This window comes from Emydura macquarii, unplaced genomic scaffold (assembly GCF_026122565.2).
Source record: "Emydura macquarii macquarii isolate MOO-44397 ecotype Brisbane River unplaced genomic scaffold, CSIRO-AGI_Emac_v2 contig_312, whole genome shotgun sequence".
Lineage (NCBI taxonomy): Eukaryota > Metazoa > Chordata > Testudines > Chelidae > Emydura > Emydura macquarii.
The window spans coordinates 15,251,275-15,266,206 of record NW_027130449.1 but is presented as its reverse complement, the minus strand read 5'-3'; the positions used below and the strand labels follow the sequence as shown (position 1 = coordinate 15,266,206).

Below are 14,932 nucleotides of genomic sequence, written 5' to 3'. Positions count from 1 at the left end.
AGGTGCAGGCTCCTTGCTGCAGGTCAAGGGGCTGGGAGATCAGTGCTCCTTTCCCCCTAGCTGTATCAGGGAGCACAGCACAGTGCTCTACCTAGGTGCTGGGGTCCCTGCTGGAGCCAGGAGAAGGGGAGCAGTGATCTTCCATCCCCCTGGCTGCAGAAGGGAGCCACTGTCTGGGACCCAGGTGGAGCGCATGTGGCTACAGGATGCATGCGGTTTCCCTGCAGCAGCCAGGACAGGAGAGCCTCCTCACTGAAATTCCATTTGGCTGGGCTGAGTGGGGGGAACCACTGATCTACACTGTACGATAGAACACGTCCCACTTGGTTCTTTTAATACACGTAGATAAGCAAAACTAGTTGTGCAAGAGTCTTATGTTTGCTATACAGCTGGATTATAAAAGAGGTAAACATAACAGCACTAACATGGGGGTTACAGGTTACAGCCTTTGTACATAAATAGTAGGATGTGTGCACTTTTTCACTGAACCTCAGATTTTGGTCTTTAGCCTGGTCTTCCTTTGATTTTCCTCTTTGCCTGATTCTGCTTTGAACTGATGTCTGAAAAGGATACCCATGAAAAACTCAGATTAAAAGAATACAAGAAGCTGGGAAACATACTATAAGTGGCAGTACAGAACAGCAATCAATAGAAGAGACTCCCACCTGTGCGCACTTTCAGTTGGGAGCATTTGTTATCACAGTCTAAATATGAAGGAAGTTTCTACTCTTCAGGTAGCTATGACAAACACCACTCCACGTAATTCACTAGGGGTGTTCAAGTCTTCTAAGAATGAACATCTTATATTGAGCTTCAGCTTATGATACCCCTAGGACAGGTACAACTCTCCATTTATACAAACTGCAGCCACGTTTGAGAAAGGGCAGGCATCACTACAGTGTACAACCCAGAGGAGAAATTTTAGCCAAGTACACCAAGACAAAGTTCTACGTAAAGTGCTGTAGGACACTCAGTGATGCTGCAGCTAACGTGACCTCTGTTTAAAGATTGTGTATGAGTGAGCTACTTCAGCACTAGAATCTCAGATCCAAGGCTTCACACATTGGGCATTAACTCCTGCTATTTGCAGCAAGACATCTGTTTCATATACATATGCCAATATCATTGTCAATTATCATTTGAGAAGTCTTTCCTGCAAATTGCCAAAACCGTGTGTGGGTGTGTATATATACACACATATACATACACCCACACACAAGGAATGCCCCCCAGCTCAATGTCAGTCCATGCTAGGTAGACGCTTACCTAGATTGCCACCTCCTGCCATGGTTCCAGACCCGTCCGAAGGAGGGAAGCCAGCCTTCACTTGTCTCAGAAGTGTGATCAAAGTTGGCACCGACACGATGTGCTGGAAGCTTTTTCAGCTTCTGCTTCTCTGCTAAGAATCATTAGTTCAAAGAATGTGAAGAGGTTCTATCCAGCACTGGTCAAGTATTTTAGGTAAAGTTCCAGAAAAAGTAGTTGGGAGAATATTGGTCTCTTTCTAAATAGGTAGGTTTTTCTTCCTTCTTACTAGAGTCTGTTGACTAACTAGAATTCATCTCCAGGATTTTCAGAAAAATCATTACCTAGTCTATATCCAGAATTTAACGTACCTCATTTATGCTGCATCACTTAGTCTGATACATAAACTTGTCGCACTGACTTCCTATTAGATGGTTCACTTTATTAAACTGTTTTACAGTGATTCACTTTTTAAATAAAACCAAAGCGTTTAAAAACTAAATCTTGCCTCAATATATCCAAGTAGTAATATCCAAAGCCACTCACTTTCTTTGAGAAACTCCTCATATGAAGGTCCAATCTGCTGTTTGCTTCCAAATGTCTCTTTATCCTGCATCAACCAGGGAGGTTTGGCTCCTAGGAGGTCATGGGGAACATGTTTAGCTACTGAAATAATCCTAAATACAGAACCAGAGGAGAGAGGATGGGACACGTACCCCCAAATTTGTGCATATAGACTGTTTCCCTAACAAATCAGTGGTGAAATGGGTTTCTACTGGAAATACTATACTTTGTGCTTCCTCCTTTGTGGAGCAAATAAAGGCCTAAGCACCTTAACTGTCACAGCTAAGAGCCATGACGCTTCATACCTTACAACCATACAGTTAAGGGAAACTCCTTTGAAACCATATGAGCCTGATTTTGCTTCACCACCTTCTAATATCTGAAGTCAGTCTGAAATATTAGCAAGCTAGTTAACATTTCTCGCTCCCGCCACAATTTTATGTTTTAAAGTTACTTTACTGTCTTTTTCTGTATTCAGAGCCCAGAAATGTTTGATAAGGTTGAAAAAGTGAAACTTTCAACAAATATGTACCTGTGTGAACATTTCCCTTCCCTTCTGATTCCTGTTTTCAAAAAATTAAGAAAATCCCAATTAGAAATGGATTATTAAAAAAAGCAACTTTTTATTGTAACTTTGTACTACAACAGCAGATAAACCCTAAAAAACAGTAACAGGTATTAAACTATTGGATTGTGCAGATCTTCATGCATGGACAAATAAATGTACAAGGGGATCCTGATAACTGAAAATAAGCAGCTCGTGGGAGTGAATTCCATTTGAAATTCCCTTCCCCAATGAAACTTTGCTATAAAGATATACAAAGAGGAAAAGAGTTTTTTTCTCTATTTCCATCGACTAGATTAGCCTCTACTAGGGATTTTTCATTTTCAGTGCATTTCTTTTAGGAAATATTCAGTAAGTGAAACAAAAATCCCATGTTTCAGGACTGAGTTTTTCACCCAATCAATTGCTGAAATCCACAGGGTTGCTTTCTCCACAACTACGCTATTGGGGAAACCTGCAAACCAAAATTCTGATCCTTACCAAAGACTAGAAGTACAAATTCCATTGGCTATGATCTGAATTATCAGTACCCATGAAAAAAGGAAAGTGACTCTGTAAGCCCCTCCCCAATCCTACCTGGTAGCCAATAAATGTCAAAGCATGGGCTGCTTCCATCCAATCTAAATCAGGTGTTGTCTGAATCACACTTGGACCAGGCTGCTCTGCCTCTTCAGTGATGAAGGTGAAGTCACTAGAACACAGGAGCCAAAGATAGTCTGCCAGATGAGTTATTTGATATCCAGGACAACATCAAGAGAGCAAATGTATTTCAAACTACAGCATGGCATTGTTAAATTCAAGTTTTAGGACACAGGTGAGGCATAAAAATACTTTAATGGCAATGTGTTCAAGTTTGGAGATTTTTAATTGGGAAGATGAGAGGAAATACAGCAGCAGTTCACAGTAATTAGCACCTATACAGCATTCTGTCAGTCTAGCTCTTTGCAACCCTCTCTGGAGGTGGGACATTATCTACCCTTACAGAAACAGTAGCATTAAATTGTTTGTTCTAGGATACTGAAGGAAGAATGAATTTGCCTACTAGATGTATGCAGGTGGCTTAAGGTTCCAGCTGCTGCTCCTGAGAACTGTGTTAATTCAGAGAAATGGTGCAGGTAAGTGATAGCAATCCAGAAAGCAATAGCCATCTATTATCTACTACATTGAATCTACTACATTGGCCAGGGAAACAGTATTAGTAACTTTCTAGATAATTGCTGCTCAACATTTCACCAAATTCAAAACTCTTAAGCAGAGGGAGACATACGTGATGATATAAAAGGCAAGTTTCCTACCTTTCATGTCTTCCTGGTGTACTGAAGGCAGAGGGTTCATCACAAACTTCTGTCTCTGTCTGAGGCTGAGTTTGATTCAGGAAAAAAACACTTTTTCTGGTATTCAACAATAAGTCCCTTCCTGTTTTATGAGACACCTCATATTGCAATCATACATTCATGTTTATCTTTTGCAGGCAATGAAAGTGGGCATTTTCAGTGTAGATGCTAAAAAATTTTTGTTTGCACGGGCTCTGCGGCACTAGCAAGAGAAAGAGAGAGAGGGAGTTTTCTTTTCAATGGCTTTTGAATTATGGACAGAGTTGTAAACTAGGTTCAAATTGCAGAATATCTATTGCTGATGAGGATTCAGACACTTGTTGATCTCAGGGTGCATGAAGCACCAGCAGTTATAAAGTGCAATTTTTTTTATCTGTAAACTGAGCAATTTGAAGTGGAGTCATTGAGTGAATCTACATCACCACAATGCCCTTTCTATGGAGTCAGACAAAATTTGCACTTTAAAAAGAAAAAAGAGGCCAAAAACTTTACCTAGTCTGTGAGAGTATAGTCAAAAGACCTAAGAGATTCCATCCCCTGTAAGTGCAAGACTGAGTACCCTGCAAAAGGATATATCTGATTCCAGGTGCTTCTTTAGAGAATGCAATGCAGGAAGGTAATGTATGTACTAGAATTTTATAACCAAGGGTATTTAAGTGTCTAGTTTTCTACAGTGCAGGTATAATACCAGCACATCTTATTCCAGATTCCTTCTCTGTGACCCACACCCAACCCTAGCCTGGAAGAACTAGCAAGGATGAAAAGATGACTTCAGTCACAGTGATCACTCAAACATAGTGCAGTGCATATCTGCTAGATTAATAACTACACCTGAATGAAGCCAGAGATTCGCAATCAAAGAGCAGCAGTCCTATCAATTGTTACCCATCAAAACCTCCTCGGGATAGGCGAGAGAACAAGTTATTAGAAGTAAATAGTTGTAGTTTCAATATAAGTATCAATGGAATAGCCATCTATAAGAACTCAGTGGGCTTGTGGAAACAATCAATCATTTGCTGGATACTGCTCAGGTGCATCCTGGGAACACAAACCTCTAAGACTGCTTGCACCATTTCCAGTCTACTCTGCTCCACTTCTCGGATACGGAAAGCCATCTGGAACAGAACAAAGCAGGAGACAGGATGAGGACAAAAGGCAAAGCAAACAGGCAAGTCAGGCACAACACACCTATGGCATCTCTGTTCACCTCTTTAATGACCTCATCCTCTCTTTCTTCATAAGCGTCCAGAGCTTTGACAAGTGATGATTTGAACCTGAAACAGTATTTGAGAGATCAGTCACTTTTGTTCCATGATCTAGTGTGACAGCTGAACAGAGCTCAGAACACCTGAATTTCTACCTCAAGCTCTGACACCGACTCTCTGTGCTTTAGTTTTCCTATTTGTAAGAGAGGGATAATAAAGGCTTACATTTGCAGGGACCCTGCCAGGATTACTGAGTTACTGGTTGTAAAGCCCATGGAAGATAAGCCATGATGAATGCTAAATCATTATAGAATCTGCAATATATCTATGACTGGAATGAACACAGGGCTGGATAATCTTATGACTTTTTTTTTTATAATCATGCTAATAGAGGATGTACAAATCTTATACTTGACACGGTGAGGTGATGAGGCATGCTTTTCTGACTTCCACAAGTGATCATCTCTATCACAGTGTAATTGGCCATGTGCCTGGGAAGATGGTATCAGATATTGGTCGCTGCTTGGAGCAGGAGTCTGGGCTAATTATTTATACACCACCACAAATACACACACCAAAACATCTCTGTCCCAAAGAGTATTGAATCAATAGCTTGATATACTCTAGCAAATCCTATATCCCCAAGCAAAGAGACAAACAAGGTGCCTACATACCGTTCATAGTCCTCAGGGGAAATCAGAAACTGTTGCTTTAATTTGGCTTCTGCTTTGTTCTCCCACCAGAATTTGTTGGCTTCTTTTTTATGCTCCTGGCTTTAAAAGAATAAAACCAAGTTTGATTAAATCACTTAAAGCCTGGGCTCCCACTCTAAACTAAGCAGAGAGCACATCATTAATAAGGCATACACATCTCCGTTAACAGTGATCTTAAACAGATGTATTTATTAACTTATACTGATAGCCATGGGCAACACAAAAAATTGCTCTATGTGGCAAAAAATTAGAGTAGTAAAGATACTAAGAGAAACTGCTATTGAAAGCAGATAAGTTATGCTGTAGCAGTACAGGTAGTAGTTTTCATTGCCCATTAAAGCAACATGAAAAAGCAATGAAATATAGAATCAAGATTTTGTATTTTATGCACCCCAATTTCAGGGTTTGGTCAAGGTTAAGGTCAGTAACAAAGTGCCGATTCAAATATGTGTTTGGATGTGAAACACCACTAAAAACTCGTGTTTGGTTCATGCCCTTCTCTAATGTAGAATTTTGGTTGAGTCACAGAAACCTTGAAAGACACCATGAGTACTTCTGTCTCCTTTGATGCACATATCATGGTCATCACTGTAGCGGTAGAGGGTTGAACACTTTCTTCTCCCTCTATCTCACAAATTTGTCTTTCAAAATTAGTCCACACAAAAGCTAGTGAAATCTGTCTCTAAGCAACCACATTTTAATAAGGAAAAGTTTATGGAACAGCAAAGTGTTATCTCACCAGAGCTATCTTACAGAGCTTGCACCTCATTTCAGTGAGTTTTTTAGAAGTACAATATTGTACAGACCTATCATTAAAATATTAGTAGTGGATGATAATACTGGAAGAGTTAGGAGTCATTTAAGTTACCAGTTTAATTTCCCTTTAAAGTTGTATGTTGTGTTATGGTAAGTGGACTTTAAGCAATGGGTTTTCTTTAAGATCAGCACTTACATATCTAAATTATCATTACGTACCACCCAGCAAGTCATTGGCAAAGGCAGAAATAAAAACTAAGGGCTGTCAGAAACATCAATAGATGTGGAATCATGTTAACTTCTTGTCCTACATATGCTTTAAATGATTTAAATGTATGGCCTATTGAGGAAGCATATCTAATTGGTTATGGCAGGAATCTAGTTACTAACTCCTTGGTTTTATTCTCAGCTCTGCCACTGAATCAGGATATGATTTGGAGCATGACACTTCATCTCTGTGGCTCAGATTTGAGGGGCTATGCACATGCATAGTATTATTAAATCATGTGATAGCATCCCACAGGATGCAGACAGGTGTGTGAACACCCCACCTGGCCATATGCTGCAGAAGTCCCCCATGCAGCACGGTCAGGTTCCCATGGCTCAGGTGCCTTTTCACCTCCTGCTTGCAGCAGACACACCAGAAGACTTGCTCGTGCTCCTCTGCATCATACTTCACAACCACTGCGTTTTTAATCAGCTTCCGAGCCAACTGGACCTAATTGAAGGCGTGAAGAAGAAAGGTGAATTAGCTGCTGTTTACCAAACTTTTGAAAGCAGAGTCTCTTCAAGAAAATGAAACCAATCATGGCTCCTACAATCCTGTCATGTGCTTGTAAAGGCCTACTCCTCTTCGACTCATGCTGCCCCACCAGGTAGTCCTTTGAAGTCCCCAGTGTCCCATTGCCCCATACATTTTAGTAAACACCAATGCAGATCTTTGTAACGTGACTTGTCCTCTCCTTTCCCACATGCTTTCATGATTAGTGAAATAGTTATTATTGACATTTAGGCTTACTCTTCAGTGCAGAAAAAAGTGTGTTGTTTACATGGAAATAGCTAATTCAAGATACTGATCTCCATGTAAACTAGAGGTGACCAGGCCCAACTAATTTCTAACTCAATGTCAACCTTATGCCCTCCAGGTGGGATTTATCTGGATTAGCTACACTTAGGTAAAAACTGTTGATGGCCTGGCTGCAAGAGGAGTTTATGGTGACCTTGCTATCTCAGTGTAAGAACACTTTTCCAGTGAAGACATAGCCTTCCACGGTCTTTAGCAGCCACTGAAATGAACAGGACTGGTCCCACCTCAGAGCCAGGGCCTTGGGTGGCCACAGGCAGTGGGGCAGCTCTGTACCCTTTACCCTCGCTGGATCACTTTACTGGATCTTTATTCACAATCAGGGAAGTTGGAAACCTACTGTTAAAAAGCTGGGACACGGAGAATGATGGGGGCTGGCACCCGCCTGGTGGCTTCCCTCCCGCCCAGCCGGCCTTAGCCCCGGCTTTGAGAAAGGCTGAATTAGCCGAAGCCCAAGATGAGCTGGATGCAGCCCAACCGCCTCGGGCCTGGTTTGCGGGCAGGGCGCTTGACAGATGGCCCCGCTGTAGTCCTCATGGTACCGAGGGTGACTGAGTGGCGAACAGGAGCTGCCGGCCGGCGTCGGAGGCGGGGCTCGAACCCGGGCTGCGGGCATCCTTCCTGATCCCCCCGTCCTGAGTTGCAGGAGCCAGGAGCCCCGGGCCCGGCCCCGCGGTGACCACACAGCAAGTCGGGACCGGGGCGGGGGGTGTAAACAGGCGCCCGTGCAAGACCCAGCCCCGAACGCCAGGGCTGTCGCTGTCCCAAGAGCGGGACACCCGGTCACGCGAGCCCCTTGTGCCCCTGGACCGGAACGGGAGTGCGGAGGCTCGCGGGTCTCACCTTGGCCTGCAGCCGGCCCAGAACCGCCCGCAGCCGCCGCTGGTGGCTGCCGCTGTAGAGGTGGCGCCGACCCGCGAAGGTGCTGAGGCGGCAGAGGGGGCAGTAAAACACCCCCATGGCGGCGCTAGGAGCCCAGCCTGCCGACCGCCGCCATCTTAAACCGCCGGCCCGGCCCGGCCCGACTCGCCTCAGTCAGACAGAGACAGACCGACCGCCTCAGCGCGGCCGCCCTGGCTCTGCGTGCGCAGCCTGCGCGAGCCGACTCCGAGGCAGCAGCGCGCTCTAGCGGCCGCTCTCCACTCCCGCTCCCGCCCGCGGCACGCGCCCGACCCCGCTCGCCTCAGGGCGCTGCCGCCTCGAGCCCCCCGCCTCAGGCCATTCCCGCCCGCGGCACGCGCCCGCCCCCCGCCTCAGGCCGGCCACTGCCGGGTCCCTCCCTGCGCGTCTCCCCGGCCCTGGGGACCGCAGCTGTCGCCTGTCACACCGCAGGGGGGCTTGTCCCCGGCTCTCGGGAGGCACACGGGGACCACTGGGGAGGGACACGGCCCGGCCGGGCTTTACCCTCCCCGGGTCCGAGGGGCGGCGCGGAGGCTGCGCGCATTAGGGCGGCCAACCTGTGAGGTGGGCGCGGCCGCCCGTTCGCTGCCCCAGGGTGTCACAGGGTAGCAGGCCAGAGGCGGGCTGCCCCCGCACAGCAGGACCTGGCGTGGCACGTCCCCCCGTCACGCCTGCCGCCAGCCTGTACAAACTGTGCTTGGACTAGACCTGATCTTTAAAGAGAGCCTCAGCCTGGAGTCAGAGACTCCCAGTGGGCTGGATCCAGCGCAGCTCTCGGTAAGTTGTCTGCCGAGACCTTCGCCTTGCCCTGCCCTGCCTGCCCTGCCCTGCCCTGCTCTGCTCGTGGCCTTGGTCAGATGGCTTCTCCCGGCCCGGCCCGCCCTGCCCGGCACTCTTCATCTGTGCAGACAGGACACTGTTGTGCTCCTGCCTCTCGGCCTGCTCTGAAACGCAGTGATGTGGCTAAGGCCTCGCCCACCACAGACGCTGAATGGATTTAAACGGATTTACTGACAACAGTCCAACCCCTGGGGTAGACCCACCTCTGCTGGGTAAGAGTGGCATATTTTGGATTCGTTTAAACCGATCTTGTTGACTGAAGCTAACCCAAAATAAGCCTGGTAAAAGTTATCCACATAGCGTTTTGCAGTGGTTTAAGTAAACTGGTTTAAAAGTCACCCCTTTAGTTAAACCAATGCCACTTTCTCATGCAGACGTTTTTGAAACTCTTGGATGGAAGGCACTGAAGAGGGGCAAAGCATTATTTCATTTCTTCATTTCCACCAAATGTGCTCTCAGCACTTGCACACACTTTGTTAGTTTACTAGAAAACCCAAAGAAAGAACAGGTATTTTCCTTTTGAAATGACTTTTGCCTCTAGTCTAGAAGCTTATTTTCCTCAACATGGTGTGACTGTGCAGCACTGTTGTATTCATTGCTCTTGTTGGTAGTGTTTTTACTAGCCCTTTGTGAAGCAAAGTGACTTATATTTCAGGCCCAGATCCTGCATGTTATTTTCCATGAGAGGACCCTGGCACCCACACAGAGCCCTGTTGAAGTCATTGGGACTCTGCATGGAGTAGCCTGCAGGATCATGGCCTTAGTCAGGAAAGACAGCACTCCTGAGATCTTGAGTAAAACTTTCAAACATGCATAAGTGACATAGGCACGTATTGACGTGAAAGTCAGTTTTGAAAATGGGACATAGGCTGAGTCTACAATAGAAAAGTTTTGCTGATACATCTACACTGGCAAAACCCTCCTAGAGCAGATGTAGTCATTCCACCAGAGAAGTGCTTTTGCTAGTATGGTTTATATTAATTAGGTGAGAAAAATAAGGCCTTGTCTACACTATAAAAGGATTGCCAGTATAGCTATACCAGTATAGTTATGCCAGCAAACCGTCCTAGTGTAGACACAGTTTATACCAGTTTTCCAAACAAAATAAGCTATAACAGGGTTCACAAAAAACTAGATAAGTTCATGGAGGATAGGTCCATCAATGGCTATTAGCCAGGATGGTCAGGGATGCAACACCATGCTGAGTGTCCCTAGCCTGTGACTGCCAGAAGCTGGGAGCAGGCAACAGAGGATGGATCACTCAATGGTTGCCTGTTCTGTTCATTTTCTCTGAAGCATCTGACATTGGTTGCTGTCAGAAGACAGGATACTGGGTTAGATGGACTGTTGTTCTGACCCAGTATAACTCTTCTTATACTGGCAAAAACTTTTTTTTTTTTTGTGGATAATATAACTGTATCTACTCTAGGGTTTATACTGGCATAGCTATGTCAGTAAAAACAAAATCACACCACTAACCAACATCACTCTGTCAGGAAAAGTTTATAGTGTAGACCTGGTCTAAGCTGTACTGGCAAAACAGGTTTTTTTGCTGGTATATCAATGTCTACACAAGGGCCAAGTCTATAGTACAAACTTTTGCCGACATAGCTGTGTTGGTTAAGGATGTGATGAGATGTAGTTTCTAAATGACAGTGTGTCAGCAAAAACCACCAGTGAAGATGCTTTTTCTGCTATAGCTTATTTTGGGCTACGGGGGTGGGGAGATGAAGAGGGGGCTGAAATAGCTATACCGGCAAAAGCGCAGTTTTGCCAATAAAAGCTGTGTCCGTACTAGAAGAGCTGGAATTTTTAATGAATTGAGAAGTTAGAAAAAATTCATTTCAGGTCTAAAAATATGTTTAGTTTTCAGGCATTTTTAACACACACCCCCCCCCCCCCCTTTTTTTTTTTTTTTTAAAATAAAAGTAAAGGAAATGAAATTTGGAACAAGGGGTAGATTCATATAGGAACTTTGATTCACAAAACTCAAGAAGAAAAGGTAGTAATAGTAATAGAAAAGGGGAAGCAGAAGTGGGTGGCAACCTAGGCAGCAGTGACCATGAGATGGTCGAGTTCAGGATCCTGACAAAAGGAAGAAAGGAGAACAGCAGGATACGGACCATGGACTTCAGAAAAGCAGACTTTCACTCCCTCAGGGAGCTGATGGGCAGGATCCTCTGGGAGGCTAATATGAGGGGGAAAGGAATCCAAGAGAGCTGGCTGTATTTTAAAGAAACCTTATTGAGGGCACAGGAACAAACCATCCCAATGTGCAGAAAGAATAACAAATATGGCAGGCAACAAGCTTGGCTTAACAACGAAGTCTTTGGTGAGCTTAAACACAGAAAAGAAGCTTACAAGAAGTGGAAGCTTGGTCAGATGATGAGGGAGGATTATAAAAATACTGCTCGAGCATGCAGGAATGAAATCAGGAAGGCCAAAGCACAATTAGAGTTGCAGTTAGCAAGGGACGTGAAGGGGAACAAGAAGGGTTTCTACAGGTATGTTACCAACAAGAGGAAGATTAGGGAAAGTGTGGGCTCCTTACAGAATGGGGGAGGCAACCTAGTGACAGAGGATGTGGAGAAAACTGAGGTACTCAATGCCTTTTTTGCCTCTGTCTTCACAGACAAGGTCAGCTCCCAGACTACTGCACTGGGTGGCACAGAATGGGAAGGAGGTGAACATCCCGCAGTGCTGAAGGAACAGGTCCGAGACTATTTAGAAAGATTGGACATACACAAGTCCATGGGACCAGATGCAATGCACCTGAGGGTGCTGAGGGAGTTGGCTGATGTGATTTCAGAGCCATTGGCTATTATCTTTGAAAGCTCATGGCAATTGGGGGAGGTTCCTGATGACTGGAAAAAAGCAAACATAGTGCCCATCTTCAAGAAAGGGAGGAAAGAGGATCCAGGGAACTACAGACCGGTCAGCCTCACCTCAATCCCTGGAAAAATCATGGAGCAGGTCCTTAAGGAATCCATTTTAAGGCACTTGGAAGAGAGGAAGGTGATCAGGAACAGTCAACACGGATTCACCAAGGGAAAGTCATGCCTGACCAACCTGGTTGCTTTCTATGAAGAGGTGACTGGCTCTGTGGATGTGGGGAAAGCGGTGGACGTGATATACCTTGACTTTAGCAAAGCTTTTGATTCAGTCTCTCACAGTATTCTTATCAGCAAGTTAAAGAAGTATGGGTTGGATGAATGGACTATAAAATGGATAGAGAACTGGCTAGAGCATAGGGCTCAAGGAGTAGTGATCAATGGCTCCATGTCTAGCTGGCAGCCGGTCACATGCGGAGTGCCCCAGGGGTCAGTCCTGGGGCCGGTTTTGTTCAACATTTTCATTAATGATCTGGAGGATGGGGTAGATTGCACCCTCAGCACGTTTGCAGATGACACTAAACTGGGGGGAGTGGTAGATACCCTGGAAGATAGGGATAGGATACAGAAGGACCTAAACAAACTGGAGGATTGGGCCAAAAGAAATCTGATGAGGTTCAACAAGGACAAGGGCAGAGTCCTGCACTTAGGACGGAAGAATCCCATGCACAGCTACAGACTGGGGACTGATGAGCTAGGCAGCAGTTCTGCAGAAATGGACCTGGGGGTAACAGTGGATAGGAAGCTGGATCTGAGTCAGCAGTGTGCCCTGGTTGCCAAGAAGGCTAATAACATATTGGGCTGCATTAGTAGGAGCATTGCCAGCGGATCATGGGAGGTGATTATTCCCCTCTATTCGACATTGGTGAGGCCGCATTTGGAGTATTGTGTCCAGTTTTGGGCCCCCCACTACAACAAGGATGTGGAGAAGTTGGAGAGAGTCCAGCGGAGGGCAACAAAGATGATTAGGGGGCTGGAGCACAAGACTTATGAGGAGAGGCTGAAGGAACTAGGCTTGTTTAGTCTGCAGAAGAGAAGAATGAGGAGGATTAAATACCTGAAAGGGGGTTCCAGGGAGGATGGAGCTAGGCTGTTCTCAGTGGTGGCAGATGACAGAACAAGGAGCAACGGTCTGAAGTTGCAGTGGGGGAGGTCTAGGTTGGACATTAGGAAAAAGTTTTTCACTAGGAGGGTGGTGAAGCACTCAAATGGGTTACCTAGGGAGGTGGTGGAATCTCCATCTTTAGAGGTTTTTGAGCTGCGGCTTGACAAAACCCTCGCTGGGATTATTTAGCTGAGGTTAGTCCTGCTTTGAGCAGGGGGTTGGACTAGATGACCTCCTGAGGTTCCTTCCAACTCTATGATTCTAATAGTGGTGGTGTACCATTTATAGCCCATAGGTGGGCTACTCACCTGAATGGGAGAGATCCAAGTTTGACACTCTGGGCTGGAGCAAGGGCTTGAACTGAGGTCTTCCCCCATTCCGGGTGAGTCCTAACCACCAACGTTTTGAGTCAGGGGGGAGGGAGCCTCCAGTTTTCTCCTGTTTAAGCTTTTCCACTTTGCATTAAATAATTAAATGTTCATTGGGCCAAAGAGAGAAAAGGCAGGAGAATGACTCTACCCTGTTGGCTAGGGCACTCATAGGGGTGTGGGTGGAGGACACTGGTTCCAACCCCTGCTTCAGTGAATATTTAATTATTTATACAAGGTGGAATGGGTTCAGATGGGGAGATTGAGAGATTCTCCATCCCAGAATAGTCCTTGATGGCTTGTTCACCTCCTCTCCACAAGAGTGGGGAGAATTGGGTTCAAGTCTCTGTGGGGATTCAAACAGGAGTATCCTGTATCCCCAGTGAGTGCCCTGATCACTGGGCTAATGTGTATGGGGGCCACTATGATAGATTTGTGAATGGCACCTAAATGTAGAAGTTAGGTGTCAAAATCCCCATGTGAATCTAGCACAAAAATTTTAAAAATGTCATTCTAAAAATGTCAAAATGAATCATTCTGACATTTCTTGGGAAGGGGGGAATCTTTTTTTTTTTTTTTACCAAAACAATTAGCAGAAATCAACACAAATTTGCAAAATGTTTTGATGTACTTGAATCTTCATTCTTTGGTTAAAAAAAAGTTTTGGCCAAAAGATTTTATCCAGCTCGAGTCACATCTCTTCACACTCCTGACCAACATAGCTATGCCGGCTTAACTTGTTCTGTAGAAATGGAGTATGTCTACGGCTGCTATAGCAGCACAGCTATGGGGCTACTGCTGTGCAGCTGTAGTGTAAATGTTTCCTACATCGATAAGGGTTTTTTTTCTGTTGATGTAGGTAATCTACCTCTCCAAGAAGCAGTAGTTAGTCTCTATATCGGGGTTAGGTCAACCTATGGTGGCCAGGCTGGGAAGTGTTTGATAGTCCTGAGTGACATAGCTAGGTTGACCTGAATTTTAGGTGTAATCTAGGCCCTTGCCTTAGTCACGGAGGTATTTAGGCACCTAACTCTGGTGGAAATGGATGGAAGTTAGGCACTTCAGGTATTTAGATATCTTTGAGGATCTGGCCCTTCGGCATTCTTGAAATGTTTAACCTCTATCTTTAACTGTTTAAAAAGGAATTTTCCGATGCTGAGTAGCATTTTGGTCAGTACTGCTGTTTAGCCTTTTCTCTCCAAAATATCACACACAGAATAACCACAATTTTCACATGTGGCAGTAAAGTATATTGTGATATTCTGTATGGTTATTGCTTTATATAAAACATGTTAGTGATTAAAATAATTAAATAAGGTCTGGATCCTGCACACACTGACGTAGATGAGTAAATTTACACAT

At 45.0% G+C, this 14,932-nt stretch overlaps 1 protein-coding gene and 1 long non-coding RNA gene across 2 annotated transcripts; one reads left to right on the top strand and one right to left on the bottom strand.

Moving 5' to 3' along the window:
- Positions 1-25: 25 nt before the first annotated feature.
- CENATAC (centrosomal AT-AC splicing factor) lies at positions 26-8,861 on the bottom strand. The gene is made up of 11 exons (XM_067566635.1): positions 8,310-8,861; positions 6,934-7,100; positions 5,588-5,686; positions 4,916-4,982; positions 4,761-4,823; positions 3,670-3,734; positions 2,951-3,065; positions 2,342-2,372; positions 1,792-1,881; positions 1,267-1,399; positions 26-560 (listed from the first exon to the last, which is right to left on the bottom strand). Exons 1-11 carry the CDS (start codon positions 8,424-8,426, stop codon positions 491-493), a joined length of 1,017 nt encoding a protein of 338 aa, XP_067422736.1. The 5' UTR covers positions 8,427-8,861; the 3' UTR covers positions 26-490.
- Positions 1,393-8,468, top strand: LOC137165418 (uncharacterized). Its single transcript, XR_010923365.1, has 3 exons — positions 1,393-3,188; positions 3,388-3,489; positions 4,415-8,468. It is a non-coding gene; the product is annotated as an uncharacterized lncRNA (long non-coding RNA).
- Positions 8,862-14,932: the final 6,071 nt, after the last annotated feature.

Coding starts and splice junctions, on each gene's coding strand:
- CENATAC (XM_067566635.1), bottom strand. CDS start 8,426: ATGGGGGTGTTTTACTGCCCCCTCTGCCGCCTCAGCACCTTCGCGGGT. Junction 5,687..6,933: donor CTTCTGCAGCATATGGCCAG/GTGGGGTGTTCA, acceptor ATTCTTTTAAAG/CCAGGAGCATAAAAAAGAAG. Junction 4,983..5,587: donor TCCCCTGAGGACTATGAACG/GTATGTAGGCAC, acceptor ATACTGTTTCAG/GTTCAAATCATCACTTGTCA.